We start from the raw sequence: 18,632 nt of genomic DNA on the forward strand, positions 1-18,632 counted from the left end.
TCTTGGCAATATCTTTTGTGGGGTTTGGAAGGACTGAAGGAGGAAGGAAGGTATTGCTTGGAATTGTGCTTTATTTGCAGCTCTGTGGGGCTTGTGGAAGGAACATAATCTACGTATTTTTTAAGAGAAGAAGATTCCATATTGGTTGGTGTGGGAGAAGGTGCTTTTTATGGCTTCTTTGTGGTGTGTGGACAATGGAAAAATTAAGGGGATGTGTTTGAAAGATGTTCAGCAGGATTGGAAGTCCCTTCTAAGGGTGTGCTGATTTGAGTTTGCTGTTTTTTCGTGTTTTCCTTTTCTTGTTTTGTTTTCCTGGGGATTCTCAGATTTTGTTAAGGAGATGTCTTCTCTCCTGATTGTACATTCTTTCTTTATCTGATCAATTTCTTAATCTATCCAAAAAAAAAAATTAGTGATCAGCAATCATGCTGCTCATTAGTCTTGCTAGTATAATGTTCTTTGCCACCGAGAATGGGAAATTTCATCTCCTCATGGATCAGAATTTATTATCTAATATCTTCCTCTGTTCTCTTAAATCTTAACCATTCTTCCTCTTACCCAATCACTTAAATTTTATCCATCATTCTATATAACTCCTTAATTTTATTTTATTTTCTCACTTAGTATTAACATCATGGGAAGTAACTTAATTTTAGTATTGATTCAATATCACAACTACAGCATCAATAATGACAAAGCATTAAATACCACTTAGAGGAATACAATTCCGCCTTTCAATAATGGTTTTGAACCATAAAAATATAATTGTGTGCAATTAAAATAACATGAAAAAGAGTAGTTTTTTTCTCCTAACTTTTATCCCTAATCCCATTTTAGGATTTGGCTCATTATTGGTAATTGAGATTGTAATTTCAATTTCAGAGGTTGGGTGTTTTTCCCTTCTTTTAGAGCTTCAAAGTGTCAATCAATTGTGTGGAGTAGTACAGTAGCAAAAGGGTCAATCAATTGTGTGGTACACTAGAGTAGCAATTATTAGAGATTGTAATGACGTCTGTTTCTCTGTCTTGTTGTTAGACATGAGGGGTTTTTGGGATTGGTAGATTATGTCAATCTGTGGGCCCACTCAGTCTCCTTTGCAAGTCTTTTTTATTCTTGCAGTCCAAGATGTTTTTCAAAAAAAAGGGAGGAGGGTGTTAGGGTGACCAAAGGAAGTTTATTTCCTCATTTGGGATTGTGAGCTCAGGGGGATGTTCCTCTGGCTAATAATCCTTTCAGCCAGATGGCATTGAGGGACAGACAAGCATTCACTAGTATAGATAGAACTTTTTTTACCAATAATTGGGAACATATGTTTCCGATTGTTGATCAAGGGGTTCTAGTTAGACCTGCTTTAGACAACTGTCCAATATTTTTGGATTCTAACCCAATTAAGAGGGATTTCACTCCATTAGATTAGAGAATATGTAGCTAACACACCATTCTTTTAGGAAGAATGTTAATAATTTGTTGAGAGAGCCAGTTTCAAGACTGGGAGGGTTTAAAATTTATGAAAAAGTTGAAGTTCATGAAAAAAATTGAAATCTAGAATCAAGAAGTTGCTGGTGACATAAAAGAGTGAGAAAATGAAATTGTTTTTGAGACTTAAGGTTTTGATCGGATTAGAGAAGTGTCGGCCATTGGAATAGGAGAATAGATCTAGAAGGGCTCATCTTAGTAATGATTTGGAAGTGACTCTTTTGAGAGAGGATATTAGTTGGAGATCGCGATCGAGGATCAAATGGGTTAAAGAGGGGATTATAATTCTAGATTGTTTCACAAAATAGCTAATGGGTGGAGGACAAAAAATTTATTTAAGGAGCTTGATTTAGATGCTTAACAAAGCTTTGATCAAAGAAGCTTTATGAAGTTTTTTAAGGTATACAATGATTTTGGCACAAAATAATTTCATCGAGGAATACAAATTTATGATGTAGTTGTGGTCACTTATGAGGTGGTTGAGGATGTTAAGAGGGGGTGGCAAGAATGTTATTTTCAAATTGGATTTTAAGAAATTCTATGATAGGGTTAGTTGGCATTTTATGGATGGCGTGATGACTAAGAAGGGTTTCAATTTTGAGTGTAGGAAATGGATAAAAGGTTGTTTGTTCCCTACAACATGTCAATTATGGAATATGGGCAACCTAAGGATGGATTAGGGGCCTCTTTTTTTTTTTGGGGGGGGGGGAGAGGGAGTATTGACTCTCTTCCTCTCCTTCTCCCTTCCTCTCTAAGGAGCTTGATTTAGACTCTTAACAAAGCTTCAATCTAAAATGCTTTAAGAAGTTTTAAGGCATGCAATGATTTTGGCACAAAATACTATCATCAAGAATTACAAATTTACAATGCAGTTGTGGTCGATTTTGAGGTTGTCGAGGATGTTAAGAGGGGGTGGCAATAATGTTGTTTTCAGATTGGATTTCACAAAAGCCTATAATAGGGGGTTAGTTGGCATTTTATGGATGGGGTGATGACTAAGAAGGATTTCAATTTAGAGTGTAGGAAATGGATTAAAGGTTGTTTGTCATCTACAACAATTCAGTTATGGTGTATGACAACCTAGGGTTGGGTTGGGGGGGGGGGGGGGGTTGAGGCAGGGTCTCTCTCTCTCTCTCTCTCCCCCCCCCCCCCCCCCCCCCCCCCCCCAAAAAATGTGGATGACACATTAGGGAAAATGATCTGTCATACACACATTATGGATGGGTGATGACTAAGGAGTTTTAATGATCTCTCTCTCTCTCTCTCTCTCTCTCTCTCTCTCTCTCTCTCTCTCTCTCTCTCGTGATTAAATGTATTAGGATTGAAGTGTCACATCTTCAGATGATACCATTCTCCTCATAAATATAAGGTTGAGAAATTTCAAAAGGCTCTTGTTTTGTTGAAAATTTAAAATTGAAGACCAACATGTCCAAGAGCAGTGTAGCTGGCATTCATATGGATCATGGAAAGTTAGAGGAGTTTGTTTCTTCAGCTATCTGCATTTCTCTAGTTTGGCCTTTGTCATATTTGGATCTTCGCTTCAGGGATAACCCCAATTTTATGGATTTTTTAGGATCCAATAGCTAAGAGAGCCAGGAGGTTGCATCGGTGGAAAAGGGACTGCTTGTCCTTACGGGGTCATATCACTTTTATTAGTGTTTCTCTTTCCAATATCCCTATTTATTATGATCCCTTTATTACTGCTTCTCTTTCTAATATCCTCAATAATTATGATCCCTTTTATAATTCCTGTTAGTGCTGCTGCAACTTCGGAGAGGATCATGAGAGATGAATTATGTTCAGGTATGGGTGATAGTTAAAGGGACCATCTTCTTAGATGGGATGTGGTTAGAAGCCCTAAATCAGAAGGGGATTTGGGGCTTGGTAATTTGATGTCTAAAAACATCTCAAAAATGGCTATGAAGGATCTCCCAAGAAGTTGATTCCCTATCACAAGAGGTCATAAGAAGTATGGAGTTCATGGGAAACAGAAGGATACTAGAGCTAGTGGTAATGCTTGCGGTTCAAGCCGTGGAAGTTTGTTTCTCTCATGTTGCTCATTTGTTCTTTCCACTTATACCGTTCAAGGTTGGTAGCGGTAATAAGATTCAATTTTCGGAAGATTTGTTGGTCAGAGAGGTTCCATCAGAGGTCTTGGTGCCTTGTCTTTTTAGGCTGTCTTTTGTTCATAATGCTCCAATTGCATCCTTTTATTCTTCGGATGGGACTCTCTTTCTTGAGATTTTCATTTCTTTTGGAATTTTAATGAAAATAAAGGTCATAAGCTAGCTATTGTGTTGATAGTTTTAGATTCTTTTGTTCCAAAATCAAGGTATGATTTACGGGTCAGGGGATACTTCCTAGTTCATAAGGAATTGTGATGTGTATGCCTTTCTTTGGACTTTGTGCATTGAGAGAAATGCAACAGGATTTTTATTGATAAAACAATATCTTTCTATGTATTATGGGGGGGTTGTTTTCCTCTTGTCTTTTGGGCCACATGCTTTAGGGGTGTTTAGGGGGACCCCTCTGTCTAATTTGCAAAGGGATTGGAGAGCAGGCATTTTTTCAATTGCATTTAGACTTCATATGAGGATGTCTCAATTGCCATGGACTTCTTGCTTGCCTCAATAATGAAATTTTTTACTATAAAAATAAATAAATAAGTCAATTGCCAACAAGAAGACCAAAAGTGCAAATTGAGGTATTTAATATGTCTCTTCCAAGATTCATTAAACTCCTTAGCATGTAACTTAATTCCCAAGAGATGCTCCTTGAATTATGTTAGGTAAGCTCCTACTATTCAAATTAGATAAACTTGAGGCAGGGGCCTCTTTTAGGTTTCCAACCACTAGTTTATTGAATTTGGATATAATGGCTTACCTTAACCAAAGAAAACTTGCATAGAATCCAAAACCATATCTTTTCCAAAAGAAATTATGCTTTCCAAATTTTCATCTTTTATTATAAATGGGGATCAAAACTCAAAAGAGATTTATAATAAACATTTAAAGCAATTTTTTAAAGAAAAACTTATAATTTTTTATTTCAGTGGGCCCATGAACAGGAGTTAACAAGGATGAAAGAAATCTATGCAACCAAGGTATCTATTTTGGTTCAATGGTAATAAGTAACTACAGAAGAGCTCACCTAAGGACAACAAAACTTGCAAACTAAAACTACTTACATTAAAATAAAACAGATAACACTGTGTACTGACCTAGACACAAATCTATCTCAGGTTAGTTGCTTAATTCAGCCCATTCAACCTGCGCATACATAAGCTAAGCTTGAAAAATCGCTGACCCATGACAATTTAGGACTGCTGGTCTCAATTTATGATAGAAGCTTTATTGAGTACTCCACTTACAGGAGCAATGCAGATATTGCTGAAGCAAAGATATCTTGAGCCATGTACCAGAATGCACAAGGAAACTGATGCCAAAGAATAGATGAATGCATGTGTTTTTGTGCATCTTTTATTTATTTTTTTATTCTTCTTTTCTCATGTCTTGAGAACTGGCACATCATGGGATTAACTTCAATGTAACGTAGACAAGGACAACTAACCAATTGCACATATTTATATTCTAACGACTAATGCAGTGAAACGTGTACAAAACAAGTCCATGAAATGTAGCAGCTGAAATTCTGATAATAACCAACATTTCCATTCAAAAACTTTATAACATACAAAGAGTCAATAAATTACATTCTAACTGAAGCTTGAAATATAATGTGAATATGCACAGGTACAAACAGGTAAATCATAGCTCTTACCTAGTACAGTTCAAATACCACAGGATGGATGGAAGATCCAAAGATATATAACTCAAAGGTATATTTCATTCTCATTCAACAATTTCTTCCAGCACCAGTTTCAACCCAAAAGCATAGACGTACTTTTTTCCCTAAGCAAACTGCTTCTAATGTTGCCTGCAATTTTTCCTGCAATTATGTCCAACTGCTTTTGAAACTGAATTCAATGACGGTTCAACAAACATTGTTTCCTCAAAATTCAAGCTATAATTGCTACCCTATTTAATACTTATAACTCCCATCTTTTTGCAAACTCATATCATAGGCTTCAGTACGTGAATATTTCAATTCCTGTGAACCATTGCCCCTTTTGAGCTGACCAACACGACTATGCCTTCCACTGTGCCTCACGGAAATCTTCACACTTTGGTCTGTGCCAGAACCGCTCTGTCCTGAATCAAACTCCTCTAAACCATTAGAAACTGGCGATCCAGACCTTCTTCTGCCCCCTTTCTTCCAAATCTGACTGCTAGTATTCTTTCCAATAGCAGTTCCATTAACATTCCCTGATACACCCACCTGCCATAATTCCACAGAATCATTCCAATCGGAACTCTCTGCATCTGAATTACTGCCACTCGTAGACAAATTCCCAACGTCGACCGTCCCTGCACTAAATGAACCACCCCTCAATCTTCCTGAATTCTTATAACCGTTTCTTTGTCTCACAATTGAGCGGCCATCACTAGCTCCCGAAACATTGCTCGGCAATGACAATTCATGGCCACCATCCGAATGGAACTGAGAAATTCGCCCATAGGGCCTCGCAATGCTGTGAACAATCCCCTTAGGGAAAAATCTCTCCACAGGTTCTTCAGCGGGCGTCTCAAACAACTGCGGCCCGTCTCTGTCAGACCAGAGATCGAAGCCGCCCGGCTTCTGAAACCTATCGGCCAAGACCTTCAGCTGCTCGTCCGCGCTCACAGATAACAATGTGGGCGCCTTCTCTACGGGCTCCCAAGGCCTCTCAAGCTCCAAGGCAGCGGCTCGCAGCTCAGCACGTTTGCGCATCTCGTAAATCTGGCGCTCACGGGAGAGCCGAGCCTTAAGGAGCAACTTCGCTTTCTTTCTCTGCATTCGCTTCCATTGCCACTTCGATACTCCGCCTGGGTACGTTCTGGGGCCTCCGCCCATGCGAATCGTCGTCCATTTGATGGGGATGGAGGGAGAGCGTATCGATAGCTGAGAGAGCTTTGAGCAGAGGAAAAGATGGTTTGGACCGGTTAAAACCCCGGAGAATGAGATGGAGTGAGGAGGTGTTGGAATTGAGATGGACATATTTAACATTGACATTTTCAATGCCCTCAGCTCTCTGCAGAAATACAAAGGTTAGAAGAAGAGGAACCCTAGTAGATGAACGCCATTAACGAATTCAAGTATTCGCTGGTTTAACAGACAAAGCGTTTGTGGTGGAGATGAAGTGACTCAAAACGACACCGTTTGATACTATCAACCCCGAGCAGTAGACCACGCATTTGAGGGCTTATAATTCTCGCGCTAGATTTTTTAAAAATTTTTAAATTTTTTGCTAGGTAACTCTGTACATATATAAGTTACATTTAACTAAAAATTGTCATAGTTATGTAATAGTTTTATGACTAACACTGTTAAGCTGAAGTGGAGACGGTGCCAACTTTGTTGAGCTGTAGAGACGGTGCCAGAATTGTTAAACTATAAAGTGTTAGCATTGTTGAGGTGTAGTATCGTTGCCAGCAACTTTTATCAATCCCAACTCACCTTCGTTGAATCTCATTACCACCTTCCATTTCTATCCATCCCCATCCACTATATATGGAGATGTGTGTGTGTGTGTAATATGTGTGAGTGTAATTGAGTTGAAGAAGGTGAGAGAGTGAGAGGTGCGAGAGAGAGAGAGAGAGAGAGTTGAGTTGAGTTGAGTGTAGTTGCCTCCTCCTCCTCCTTGTATTTTCTTTCAATTTTAGTGAAGATTGGAGCGCTTTGCGGACGTAGGCCAATTTGGGCCGAACCACGTTAAATATTGGCATTCATTTCTTGTTTGTGGTATGATTGTTGCTCCTTGATCCCCAACAATTGGTATCGGAGTCAAATTGGAGCAAAACCGCTACCACCTAGAAATTCAAGCAGCTCAAAATCAAGTTTTGAGCACACCAAGGTGTTCCTCTCAACGATATGAAGCCAATAGAGTAAACTAGAGCTCAAACGGAGGCTCCGCGAGTCCACACGCGCCCACACGCGCTTCCAACAGTCTGTCATCATCGCCACGCACCGTCACGCACCATCCAGTAGCCGACGAGTGACCTTATGCACCCCCACGCGCCTGATGGAGGTTGAAAACGAACCTGACGTTAGCGTGACTCCCCTCCTACGTTAGCAGCCACGTTAGCTGCCACCTCGTCAACAATCGTCAAACACGTTAGTGCCCAGGTCATCAATTAGGGGCCACAATACCACGTCAATAGTTGGGGCCCACTTTGCCACATTAGTTGCCACGCCATCATCTGGACCCAACTTTTCCACGTCAACAAACTACGTTAGTAACATTAACGGAATATTCCAAGGTTTTCAGCCGTTCAAAATCCAACTTTGCTGCCAGTTTGAGCTTATTTCATCTTTAAATAGACAAATCGAGATGTCGAATGAAAAGAGCTCAAAGATCAAGATGTTTTATGGAACTAATTTTGGTTTTTGAAAGATGCAAATCAATGACTACTTGTTTGGTAAGGAGTTACACTTACCATTAAAAGGAAAGTTAGAATCCATGAAGGAGGACGAGTGGGAGTTGCTTGACCGGAAGGATCTTGGAGCTGTTAGGAGGACGCTGGCAAAGTTTGTTGCCTTCAACATCAAACACATGACAACCATCAAATATCTTATGGATGCACTTTCCAACATATACGAACAGCCATCAGCCACCAATAAGGTACATTTAATGAAAAAGTTTTTCACCATGCATATGCCCGTTGGTGAAAGTTTCAGTAAACATCTGAACAATTTCAACGAGCTGTCAGATCAACTTGTCTCGATTGAAATCACATTCGACAATGAAATTCGTGCCTTGTTGATTCTCAGTTAGTTGTCCGAGAGTTGGAAAGACATCATTACTATGATCAGTAGCTCCGCAAATTAAAGCTGAAGCATGACGAAGTCATCAACATGATTTTGACGAAAGAGATCAGGTTGCAGTCAAACAATGCTTCCACTTCAAGTTAAGCTTTGAACGTAGAAAGCCAAGGGAAAGATTCACGGAAAGGAACCGAGCATAGGCGATCAAACAATCGCGATAGATCTAAGACTAGGCAATCTAAATCCATAAATCCCAAAGGTTCTTAGGGCATAAAGAATATTGAGTGCTGGAACTGTGAGAACACCAGGCATTACATAAATCAGTGCAAATGTCAAAGGAAAGAATATAAGGTAAAGACAAAAGCAAATGTCGCTTTAAAAAAACGTGATATGTTGATATGTTCTTTGGAGAGCAAGAAGGAGTCTCGGGTCTTAAACTTTGGAGTCTTATTTCACACTACTTACAGTAGAGATTACCTAGAGGAGTATACACTAGGTGACGACGTGTAACGCCCTGAATACCACAACTATCATAAAAGCAGTGGAAACTATTTAAAATTCCAATACATTTCTAGAGTACTAAAACTACCATACTCACATACATATCCCCGGTGTTAATATTACATCTCTAAATAAACCAAAAGCATATAATATATATATACAATCCAATGTCTCGCAAGCACTTACGATAAACTATAAAGTCTAAACCCAAGCCCGTTGTAATGACCCAAAATTTCATACCATTTAAAAAAAAAAAAATCATAAAAACTGTAAAACTATATTACTCTGATACCCCTGTAGTATCTATTATAGCATCTGGGTCCCAAAGTGGGCATCGAGGAATCCCTATTCATAAGATTATACGCCAATGCAGAGGAAAACATAAAATCATATAACCATTAATACAATACTAGAATTCAGTATTTTCCCAAAACGTATATATACATCTCTCTAGTATTCTCCACTAGATCATCTAGTATCTACACAAAAATACATCTCCCAACAAACATTTACCCTACAGACAGGGCTGTATGAGATCCCCTCTATCTTTGAGTCTGATCCGCTCATCTAATTGAATCACCTGAAATATAATAATTTAATGGGATGAGACAACTCTCAGTAAAATGAAATATGTTATTACTAGTGTGTGGCAAGTGAGTTTATGTGAACAGTATACTTTTAATCAACTAAAACTGAGATAACATGTAAAATAAAACACAATATAACTCACACCTATGTGGCTTAAAATACAGTGGTTTCTTAACTTTCTATTTAATCATACTTTTAGTATCTATAGGTATATCTGTTGTTTACTGTAAATCTATATATATAATAGCTATGAAAAATTCCTTGGATGACTGTATGTCATGATTTAACCCCTTATGATAGGGTTGTGCGGCCCACAGGTGGGACTTAACAATGGTTGGTCTACCAGGATAAGTTAATTGAAACCTCTATTATTAGATCGACCGCCTCAACCCAGACTACCAAGGAACTTGCAATCTCTCCCAAGGCATGATCGACTACTCATAAAATCCACACACTATCTAAGATATGTGGTTGCACTCTATACTGTATAGCTATGGTACCGCTCTCTGTAATTTAATCTGTCCCATCAGGGTCTGATACTATATAATACTATTATATATCTTACTGGTTTATCATGATTCTGTTCAACTGTAATAACCATGATTTTGTAAAATTGTATTAACCATAACGGTGTAATAAACTGATCTGTCGAACTGTAATACTTGTATGTTATGGTTCTGTAATATCTGTATATCATGGTTTTGTAATTTGTAAATCATGGTATTATGAAAACTATATATCTGAATAAACTGTAATATCATAGTTCTGTAAAACACTGAATAGTTGTAGCTTTGTAAATAAAACTGTATAATCTGTGTATCATAATTCTATAAAACTATATAATCATAATTCTATAAAAGTTGTATAGAAAATTGTACTATACCAATATTACTCATGCCACACAAATAAATAATACTCATTAACTATAATTTGTGAAACTGTATAATTTCTTACTCATTAACTATACTACACTTTACTGATAAAAATTACCGATTTAATTGGCATAGCATATTTCCCTTACCTAACAGACTGAGAAGCTTGACTCCCACTTTATTCTTATGTCTGCAACGTACCAAACTCCAAAACCTTGAAATAATGTACATTTCCTAATTCAATCAACCCAACTCAGAATAACAATTGTACTCACCTTTTCCCCAAGTTCACATAACTCTTTTATCCATAAAATTCTAAACTATTAATTATTTATCAACGTTACCTGAGTTCCTGAGAAAACACCCGCTAAGATCCTCAACCCATGCTTGTGGTGTTTGGAAACTCAAACCTTGAAATCACAATACCCTAGCTTAATCAACTCAAACTTTAGTATCTTTTCATCTAACACAAGATTTATGTTCATAAAAGCCTACTAACCATATAAACCCTAAAATAACCTGATTTTGGGATGGTGCCTGAACTTCTCAAATCAAAATTTTGCTCCGGCTAAGTTGTAGATAATCTCCTCGAGATCATCGTGGTAACTTCTTATTATTGAAATAGTGAAAATTGGGGCCGGAATCGTAGAGAGAAGTGAGGAGAACCGAATTCTAGAGAGAGAGAGAGAGAGAGGGAAGAGAAATTGTTTTTCTCGCCAAAAATCCGATTTTCACGTATACATAGGTGGCTGACCACGTGGCTTCGTTGACGAGACACGTGGACTCGTCGACGAACCAAGGTTTGAAATTTTCCCCTCTCGGTATCTTTTTGTCGACAAGACACTGAGGCTCGTCCACGAATCTCAAAAGGGCGTTCGTCGACGAAACTAGGGCATTCGTTGACGAACCCTACTTTGTCCCTTTTTGGATTTTCCTTTTTCTCCCATTTCTCCCTCTTTCTCTCTATTATTTAATTGTTATTATTTTTTGGGTCTCTACACACGTAGCTCGTTATGCTCGATTCCCTGTAGGTCCTGAAAAATGAATTGTATATCGGGGTAAGACACTTTTCAGTAAGACGGAATAGATTACCATCACTGTGTGGCTAACATGAGCTTCAGTGTAGTAAGAAAACATCCATAACTTAATTAACCTTGACTAAGAAATCATGTAAATTGTACTCACACCTATATATATTCATTTTAAAACACATATTCTCTTTTCAAAACATGATTTGGTTCAATAAATTTCTCTGTTTACATTAATTTACATGACAACAGTAAGACAATCTCCTCATTTCCTGCCAACGTCTTTGTAACAACCCGAAATTTTAAATGAAATTTAAATAATAAAGAAAGGAAAATTGGAAAAAAGGAAAAGAAGGAAGCTGCCAAGCTTTGTCGATGAACACAGGATTTCGTCGACGAAGGCTTCGGAGATTTCGTCGACAAACTCAGGGCTTCGTCGACGAAGAGATACCGAGAGGGGTTTTTAAACTAACTGAATTTCGTCGACGAGGAGTGAATTTCGTTGACGAAATTCGTGAAGAACTCGTCGACGAAGGTCGGACTCGTCGACGAATTCCGCCGCCTATAAACATGAAAAATCCGATTTTTATCTTCAATTGCAAGCCTCCTCTCCACACTCTCTCTCTCTTCTTCGGCCCTAACATTCTCTCTCTTCGATTTTGGGTTAGTTTTAGGCGAATCGAAGATCTGAGGCTACCACGACATTCCTGGCGAAGTTCCCTACAAGTTTGTCGAAGCGGATCGTTGGGAAAAAGAAGTAGGAAATCATCCCAAAGTTGAGATAAGACTTTTTAAGACAAACTAGACTTTATGGTAGTTATAGAAATTGATGTACGCATGAAATAACTGATGTTTAGTACTGGGGGTTTTGAGTTTCAGGGTGTTGATCAGGAAGTCATACGGGGGTTAGCCTAGGATATTTTGGGGGCTTTCTCAGTAGTCAGGTAAGGAAGTAAACTAAAGCAGTTCTTTTCCATGCAAACTATTATTGATTATGAGTAAATTTATTTTCAGAAAAGCATATGATATACCTGTATATTATAGATGAAATGTACGTTTGGGAAATACTGCTATTATGATGAAACGTATATGTATGTATGAGATGATAGAAAAGCACGATTTTAGAATATGAAGTCTGACTTTTAACAGTGCATGTGTGGCATGAATATTATTTTACGTGAAATGAGATATGATATGTATACTTTTACGTGTAAAACATATTTTTCAGGTATTTTGGAAAGACGAGTTATGCTATATTGAGTTTGACGAATATATGATAAAAGAGTTATTTTTAGAATGTAAATACCTAAAACGATTCGGCACGAGGCCGTATTTCTATTATCGGCGCGAGGCCATATTTATTATGCTATCGGCGCGAGGCCGTATTATTTATGTTATCGGCACGAGGCTGTATTTATATGATTTTGGCACAAGGCCATGTATTTATGCTATCGGCACGAGGCCGTATTGATATTATTGGTGCGAGGCCATATTTATTATGATTTTGGCACGAGGCCATACGTATGATTTTGGCGCGAGGTCGTATCTATGTTTTCGGCACGAGGCCGTAATGATGTTATGTATGATCATGTATTATATGTTATCACAACCAGGATGTTAGTTTAGTTTAGACCAGGAGCTCGGTACCGTAGCTATGGGTAGATTTTGGCACGAGGCCATATTAGTGCTAACCATCCCACGAGGGGATAGGAGATGGATAGTCGATGTGGCTTTCAGTAGAGTGTAGAGGTCCACCTGGCAGTCCGGACCAGGGTGTGGCGGGCTCATCGTACTTACAAACATATTTGATTCGGCAGTGGTCGGCCAGCCATTGTCGGATCTCGCTTTCGGGCTGCACAACCCATCATGGGGGGTAATACATGACATTAGCTAGCTATTCATCCTGGGTATTTTTCAGTATTACAGTTATAGCAGATGTTTATGTACGTTACGAGTTATTAGCATATATGAAAATGTATGATTATTTCGAATGATATGACGAATGTTTTCCGACTTATGAAATGTACACTATATGTATAATTGCACTAAATATTCATGTTGCCACACAGCTGTATTTAGTTTATTTTTCCTTACTGAGAAGTGTCTCACCCCCAACATTATTAAATTTTTCAGGAGCCCCTGAGAGACTGGTGGGTCAAGGCCGCCGTTGAGATTAGTGAGATTACCCCATGAGGAGGGTAAGATTTTGTACTAGGGTTAGAATTATTTTGTGTTTGACCCTAGAGATATTTTGATGTATATGAGGATGTATAGTAGTACAGTATCATAATGTTATAAAAGCTCTGGTATTATGTTTTGTGGATGGATGTATGGATTTTTATGTTTATTGCTGCTAAGAATTCCACTGTGTATGATAGGTGTCTTTGCTACCCACGGGTTCGGGTTGACCATTTGATTTATTATGTTGTATTTTGTTATATTTTAATGAGGGACGTTACAGTCTTACTACGCATAATAAATAATATAACGACCTCCTCATTTCCTGCCAATGTTATATTCCAAATTACCTACCAAATAATATAATGACCTTCTCATTTCCTGCCAACGTATACTGCACAATATAATGACCTCCTCATTTCCAGCCAACGTTATATTGCAACCCTATTCAATACTTCCAGAAAACCAATATGTCACCATGATTTTCACAATCCCTGCATTAAAATATAACCACATCTCTACACACAATCATAACTTAGTATAAAAACACAACTCCGTATAAATATTATTATAACCTTTACCATACCATATCATAAAAACCAGTAGGTTTAATTATGCAATAACAATCATCCTCATGCCACACGATTTGGGTGATATTCCATAATATAATAAACTGCCCAAGAAAAATATACTTTGTTGGGAATAGGGGTATGATCATCTCCATAATTTTTACTTAACTTATAATATTGGTTTTATAGGATAAAGGAGATGATTACCCTTACTCACTTTAGTTTTCCCAAATACACACACACACACACACATATAATAAACCCAAACTCATCATTTTCATATGCCCAATTATTCAAAAAATCATTTATAACATTCTTGTAATCACATGCTTCATTTTAATCAGTTAACTTTCTAAAATAACTGACATAATCTATTCCTCTTACTTATCCCTAGAGTGGTGCCTACGATGGCCAAACAACAAAACTGTCCCTGTTAAAACATTGAGAATCGAAGTTAGGACCTCGAACTGGTGTTTATCCACCAATTTGGCTGAGAATTGGAGATAAATTGAAGAGAGAGAGAGAGAGAATCCAGAACCCTAGAGAGAGAGAGAGTTTCCCAAAAAAAATTGAGCTAACCCTTATTTATAAGTTGTTGGCCTGGAGGAAACCGTCGACGGTTTGGCTTTTAACCGAACCAATTTTACCATTTTACATTTACCAGTCTTCGGTAATACGAAACCGTCGACGATTTTCCCGAGCTCCACCAAATCGTTTATGGTTTGATCTTGCACCAAAACAGATTACCTTTTTTTTATATTATTATTATTATTATTATTATTATTATTATTGAAAACCAAGGTGTAGTCCCAAGAGAGGGGGTGAATTGGGTTATTAAAATTTTAGTTAATTCTTTTTATGAATTCTTAATCACTTTTAATTCTTTTAATGAATTCTTGACTTCTTATTGATTTAGCAATCACACAAAAACTTAGGTCTTTATTCAATCCACAACCCCACAATATAAACAAAACTTGAATAACCAATCACTTGATTTACCAAGCATAAGTCAATGTATGCACTGCAGCACTATCAAGATTAATTCAAAGGTAGATTTTAATGCTTGCAAGGTTCAACACTTAAAGTAAAAATTGAGAATATATGTTTGCTGATATAAGGCCATGTATTAATGATTTTGCTTTCTCAATATGATGTGTAATATAAAATCCAACACTCTTTCCAAAAGATTAGTTTGTGATCGCGAGCACTCTTCACTTTCTATATAGATATTGTTTGGGAAAAGGGTCATCACTACTTATCTTGATAAGGTGCATCGGTGAATCTGACGATCCCAATGGGCGATGAAGCTGGCCCTTCGCACACACCAACAAGCATTGTTCCTAATTGGAGCTATGAATCCTACTGGCATAGAAGGACTGACTTCATAGGCCTAGCGCTTATGTTGGAGAGGAAGATTTATAGCTCTTTGTCACCCTGGTTACGAGCCAAAGGTAGATCAAATTCCTTACTAAACTTTTAGTTAAATAGTCTTTGAGTGTTAAACAATCAACGTACTCCCTTACGGTTTCCGCAAGTTATTGATCAACCAACATACTCCCTTTCGGTTTCCGAAATTTCAAAAATAAATTAATCTTCAGCTTATTTAATTTCCAAACTACATAGTATATATGATAAAAAATTTAAATCATCCACGCAGTTTATAAGTCTGCTGAAAAATAAAAAGAGAAAGGGAAAAAGAAGGAGACCAAGGTTTTTACGAGGTTCGGCTTATCCCTAGCCTATGTCCTCGCCTTAGGCAAACCACCTAAGGACTACACTATACATGTTCCTTTCCGGGCTAAACAAAACCACTACAAGCAAACCCCACGCTCAAACACTTCTTCACTAGGTTAGAGCAATGCCTCTCCAAGCGATACCCCACGCTTGGGCACTCCTTCAATAGGCTAGAGTAATCACCTCTCCAAGCGAGACGCCACGCTCGGTCAACGATCCAACAACCTGAAATTGTCAAAAACACTGCAAGAATACAAGATAATCGCTGTGTACAAGAATACTCTCTCAAAGAGTAGATTAGTACAAATTTAGCACTATATACTTCAAAATTTAAATATCAAGACGAAATAGAATTGAAGCTCAAGTATAGAATTCACCAAGATTCATTCTTAGATGATGATTAGTAGTATGAATCAGTGTAGGAAAGATCAGCACTTCAGAAACTTTCAGCAATTTGGTTGTACAAAGGTTTGAACAAGAGGTAGCTTTAGCAATTAGAATGCTTGAATGTTGATTGTATGGTTGGTTGTTTAATTCCTTGGGTTAAAGGAGTATTTATAGAGTTTTTAGAGTGAGTTTCCTTGTTGCCCTAAATACTTGGAATACTCCCCAACATTTAAATTTGAAAAACCAATTTTTGGAATTTTTGCGTTGAAGTTCAAAATTTAAAACTCCGCAGGTTAGTTGGCTGGACAGTCAGCTCGGCCTATTTTGTATAGGGTCAGTCGGTTGACCAGTCGGTTGAGTCCATTCTGTCTATCCAGAAACATCAAGAATTAATTGTCAGTCGGCTGGGAAAAGCCTAGTTCATTCTGGTCAATCGGCTGGACAATCCAATTAAAGGTTTTAATTGTCAATATGCTGAGAAAACCCAGTTCATTATTGGTCAATCGGCTGAACAATCCTTTTTTTCCAAAAATTTCAATATTTAAGACTTTAAACCCCTATTATTTGAAAAACTCAAATGTGATTTTTAAAATCATTTTCCAGAGTTTTCAAAAATTGGTCTCTAAGTCTATATTGCATCCTAAAAAGCTTTAACATATTTCAAGAGATATTCAAATATGAAGTACTTACATAAAGATTTCTTAAGACTTTGACATTCTAAACGCTTAAGTCTTCATGCTTGCTTTGACTCCATCTTGTCTTCAAGCTTTAATATACTTTGAGCTTTCTCTTTAATATCCACGCTCTCATAATCTTTCAAGCTTTAATAGATCATCTTGGAATCCATGCCTTTAAGCTTATTTTGATCATATTTTTGATTTCAAGACTTCAATCGATCCTTGTGAACACTTGACCTTATTTTCTCATAGTTGAGTCCTAAAATGTCATCACTTAACCAAATATGTTAAGTTCCTCTTGTTTTTTTATCATAAAAACAAGATTTTAAGCCTTGTAAGGCTAACAATCTCCCCATTTTTTATGATGACAAACAAGAACCAAAAATGTGAGTGAGTCTTAAAAAAACTTCCCCTTACAATAAGCATTATCTTAACAAACTTAACAATATCAAGATCAATTTCAAAAACTATTTTCCTATCATGCTCATTGTCGCGACGTCCCGAAACGCGTGTGCCCTGGGCGGCGAAAAAATGTGGTTTAATTTTCAGAGAAAAACAAGGAATGTCGAAGTCGCCACTAACCTTTTAGTGTGGTTAGAACACATGATTACTACCCTGTTAAGGGTAGAATGAGTCTATGTTACCAGAGTTGGGTTCGGGAGTTTGGTTACGCGAGGGAAAGGTACGAGCACCCCCTACACGTCCGTTCTTACGAACGGTACCTAATTAATTCGAAATTATCTCTAAGTTAATCTAATAAGTCTTTCAAATTACCCCTCTATTAGTAGATTTATAAATATACATGCAATATAAATAAATAAATAAATAAATGGATAAATAAATAAATAAATAATGCAAAAATATATACAATATATGAATATTTACATATTCCCTCAGAACTAAGGGTAAGTGGAGCCCGAAGGCTCATACCCTAGCACTAAAATCATAGGGATTAAAAATCAAAAATACTTTATAAAATACAATCCCAAATTTTAAAAATCTTATTGGTTTTCCTAAGTATGAAAATACTAGTTTGGGAGGTTTTGGATAATAGATATAATAATTTAAACATAATAATAAAGATAAAAAATAGTAATAAACTAGAATATTATGATACCACAATACATACTAATCAACATATATAATACAAGCTAAAATACTAAAACTAGCACAATACAAAACACTAGATATAAATATATGATATTTGCTAAGATTCTAAACATACCACCATACTATAAGACTAAATATATAACACGAGCTAAAATATCCAACATACCAATAATAGTAGAATATAAAATATATAATATAGACTAAGATAATGAACATACCATAATATTAAAATACTAATGCACGTTATAAACAAAAATACTCAAACATACCATAATACATATAATTATGATAATAATAATAATAATAAATATCCACCAATACTATAATACGTAACAAATTACTATAACACTATATATACAAAACATATAATATAATAGCATGATACCAAAACACCAAATATATTATATTACCTAAAATATTAAACTTACCATAATAAATAATACCTTATATATTAACATACTAAAAGTATCATAATAATAACAAATATATAGTATTACTTAAGACGCTATATTAAAAGTTACCTAAAATACTAAATTAGATGTATGATGTTACTTATAAATCCTAAGTTGTTAAATACCTAATATGACTAACATTCTAGAATACTAAATACACATACAATTATAGTTCTAAAATACCACATATACTACA

At 36.7% G+C, this 18,632-nt stretch overlaps 1 protein-coding gene across 1 annotated transcript; it reads right to left on the bottom strand.

Moving 5' to 3' along the window:
• Nucleotides 1-5,125: 5,125 nt before the first annotated feature.
• Nucleotides 5,126-6,712, bottom strand: LOC131160136 (uncharacterized). The gene has a single exon (XM_058115495.1). The coding sequence runs from the start codon at nt 6,586-6,588 to the stop codon at nt 5,518-5,520; it is 1,071 nt and encodes a 356-aa protein (XP_057971478.1). The 5' UTR covers nt 6,589-6,712; the 3' UTR covers nt 5,126-5,517.
• Nucleotides 6,713-18,632: the final 11,920 nt, after the last annotated feature.

The sequence above is a fragment of the Malania oleifera genome, chromosome 7, assembly GCF_029873635.1.
Source record: "Malania oleifera isolate guangnan ecotype guangnan chromosome 7, ASM2987363v1, whole genome shotgun sequence".
NCBI classification, from domain to species: domain Eukaryota; kingdom Viridiplantae; phylum Streptophyta; class Magnoliopsida; order Santalales; family Ximeniaceae; genus Malania; species Malania oleifera.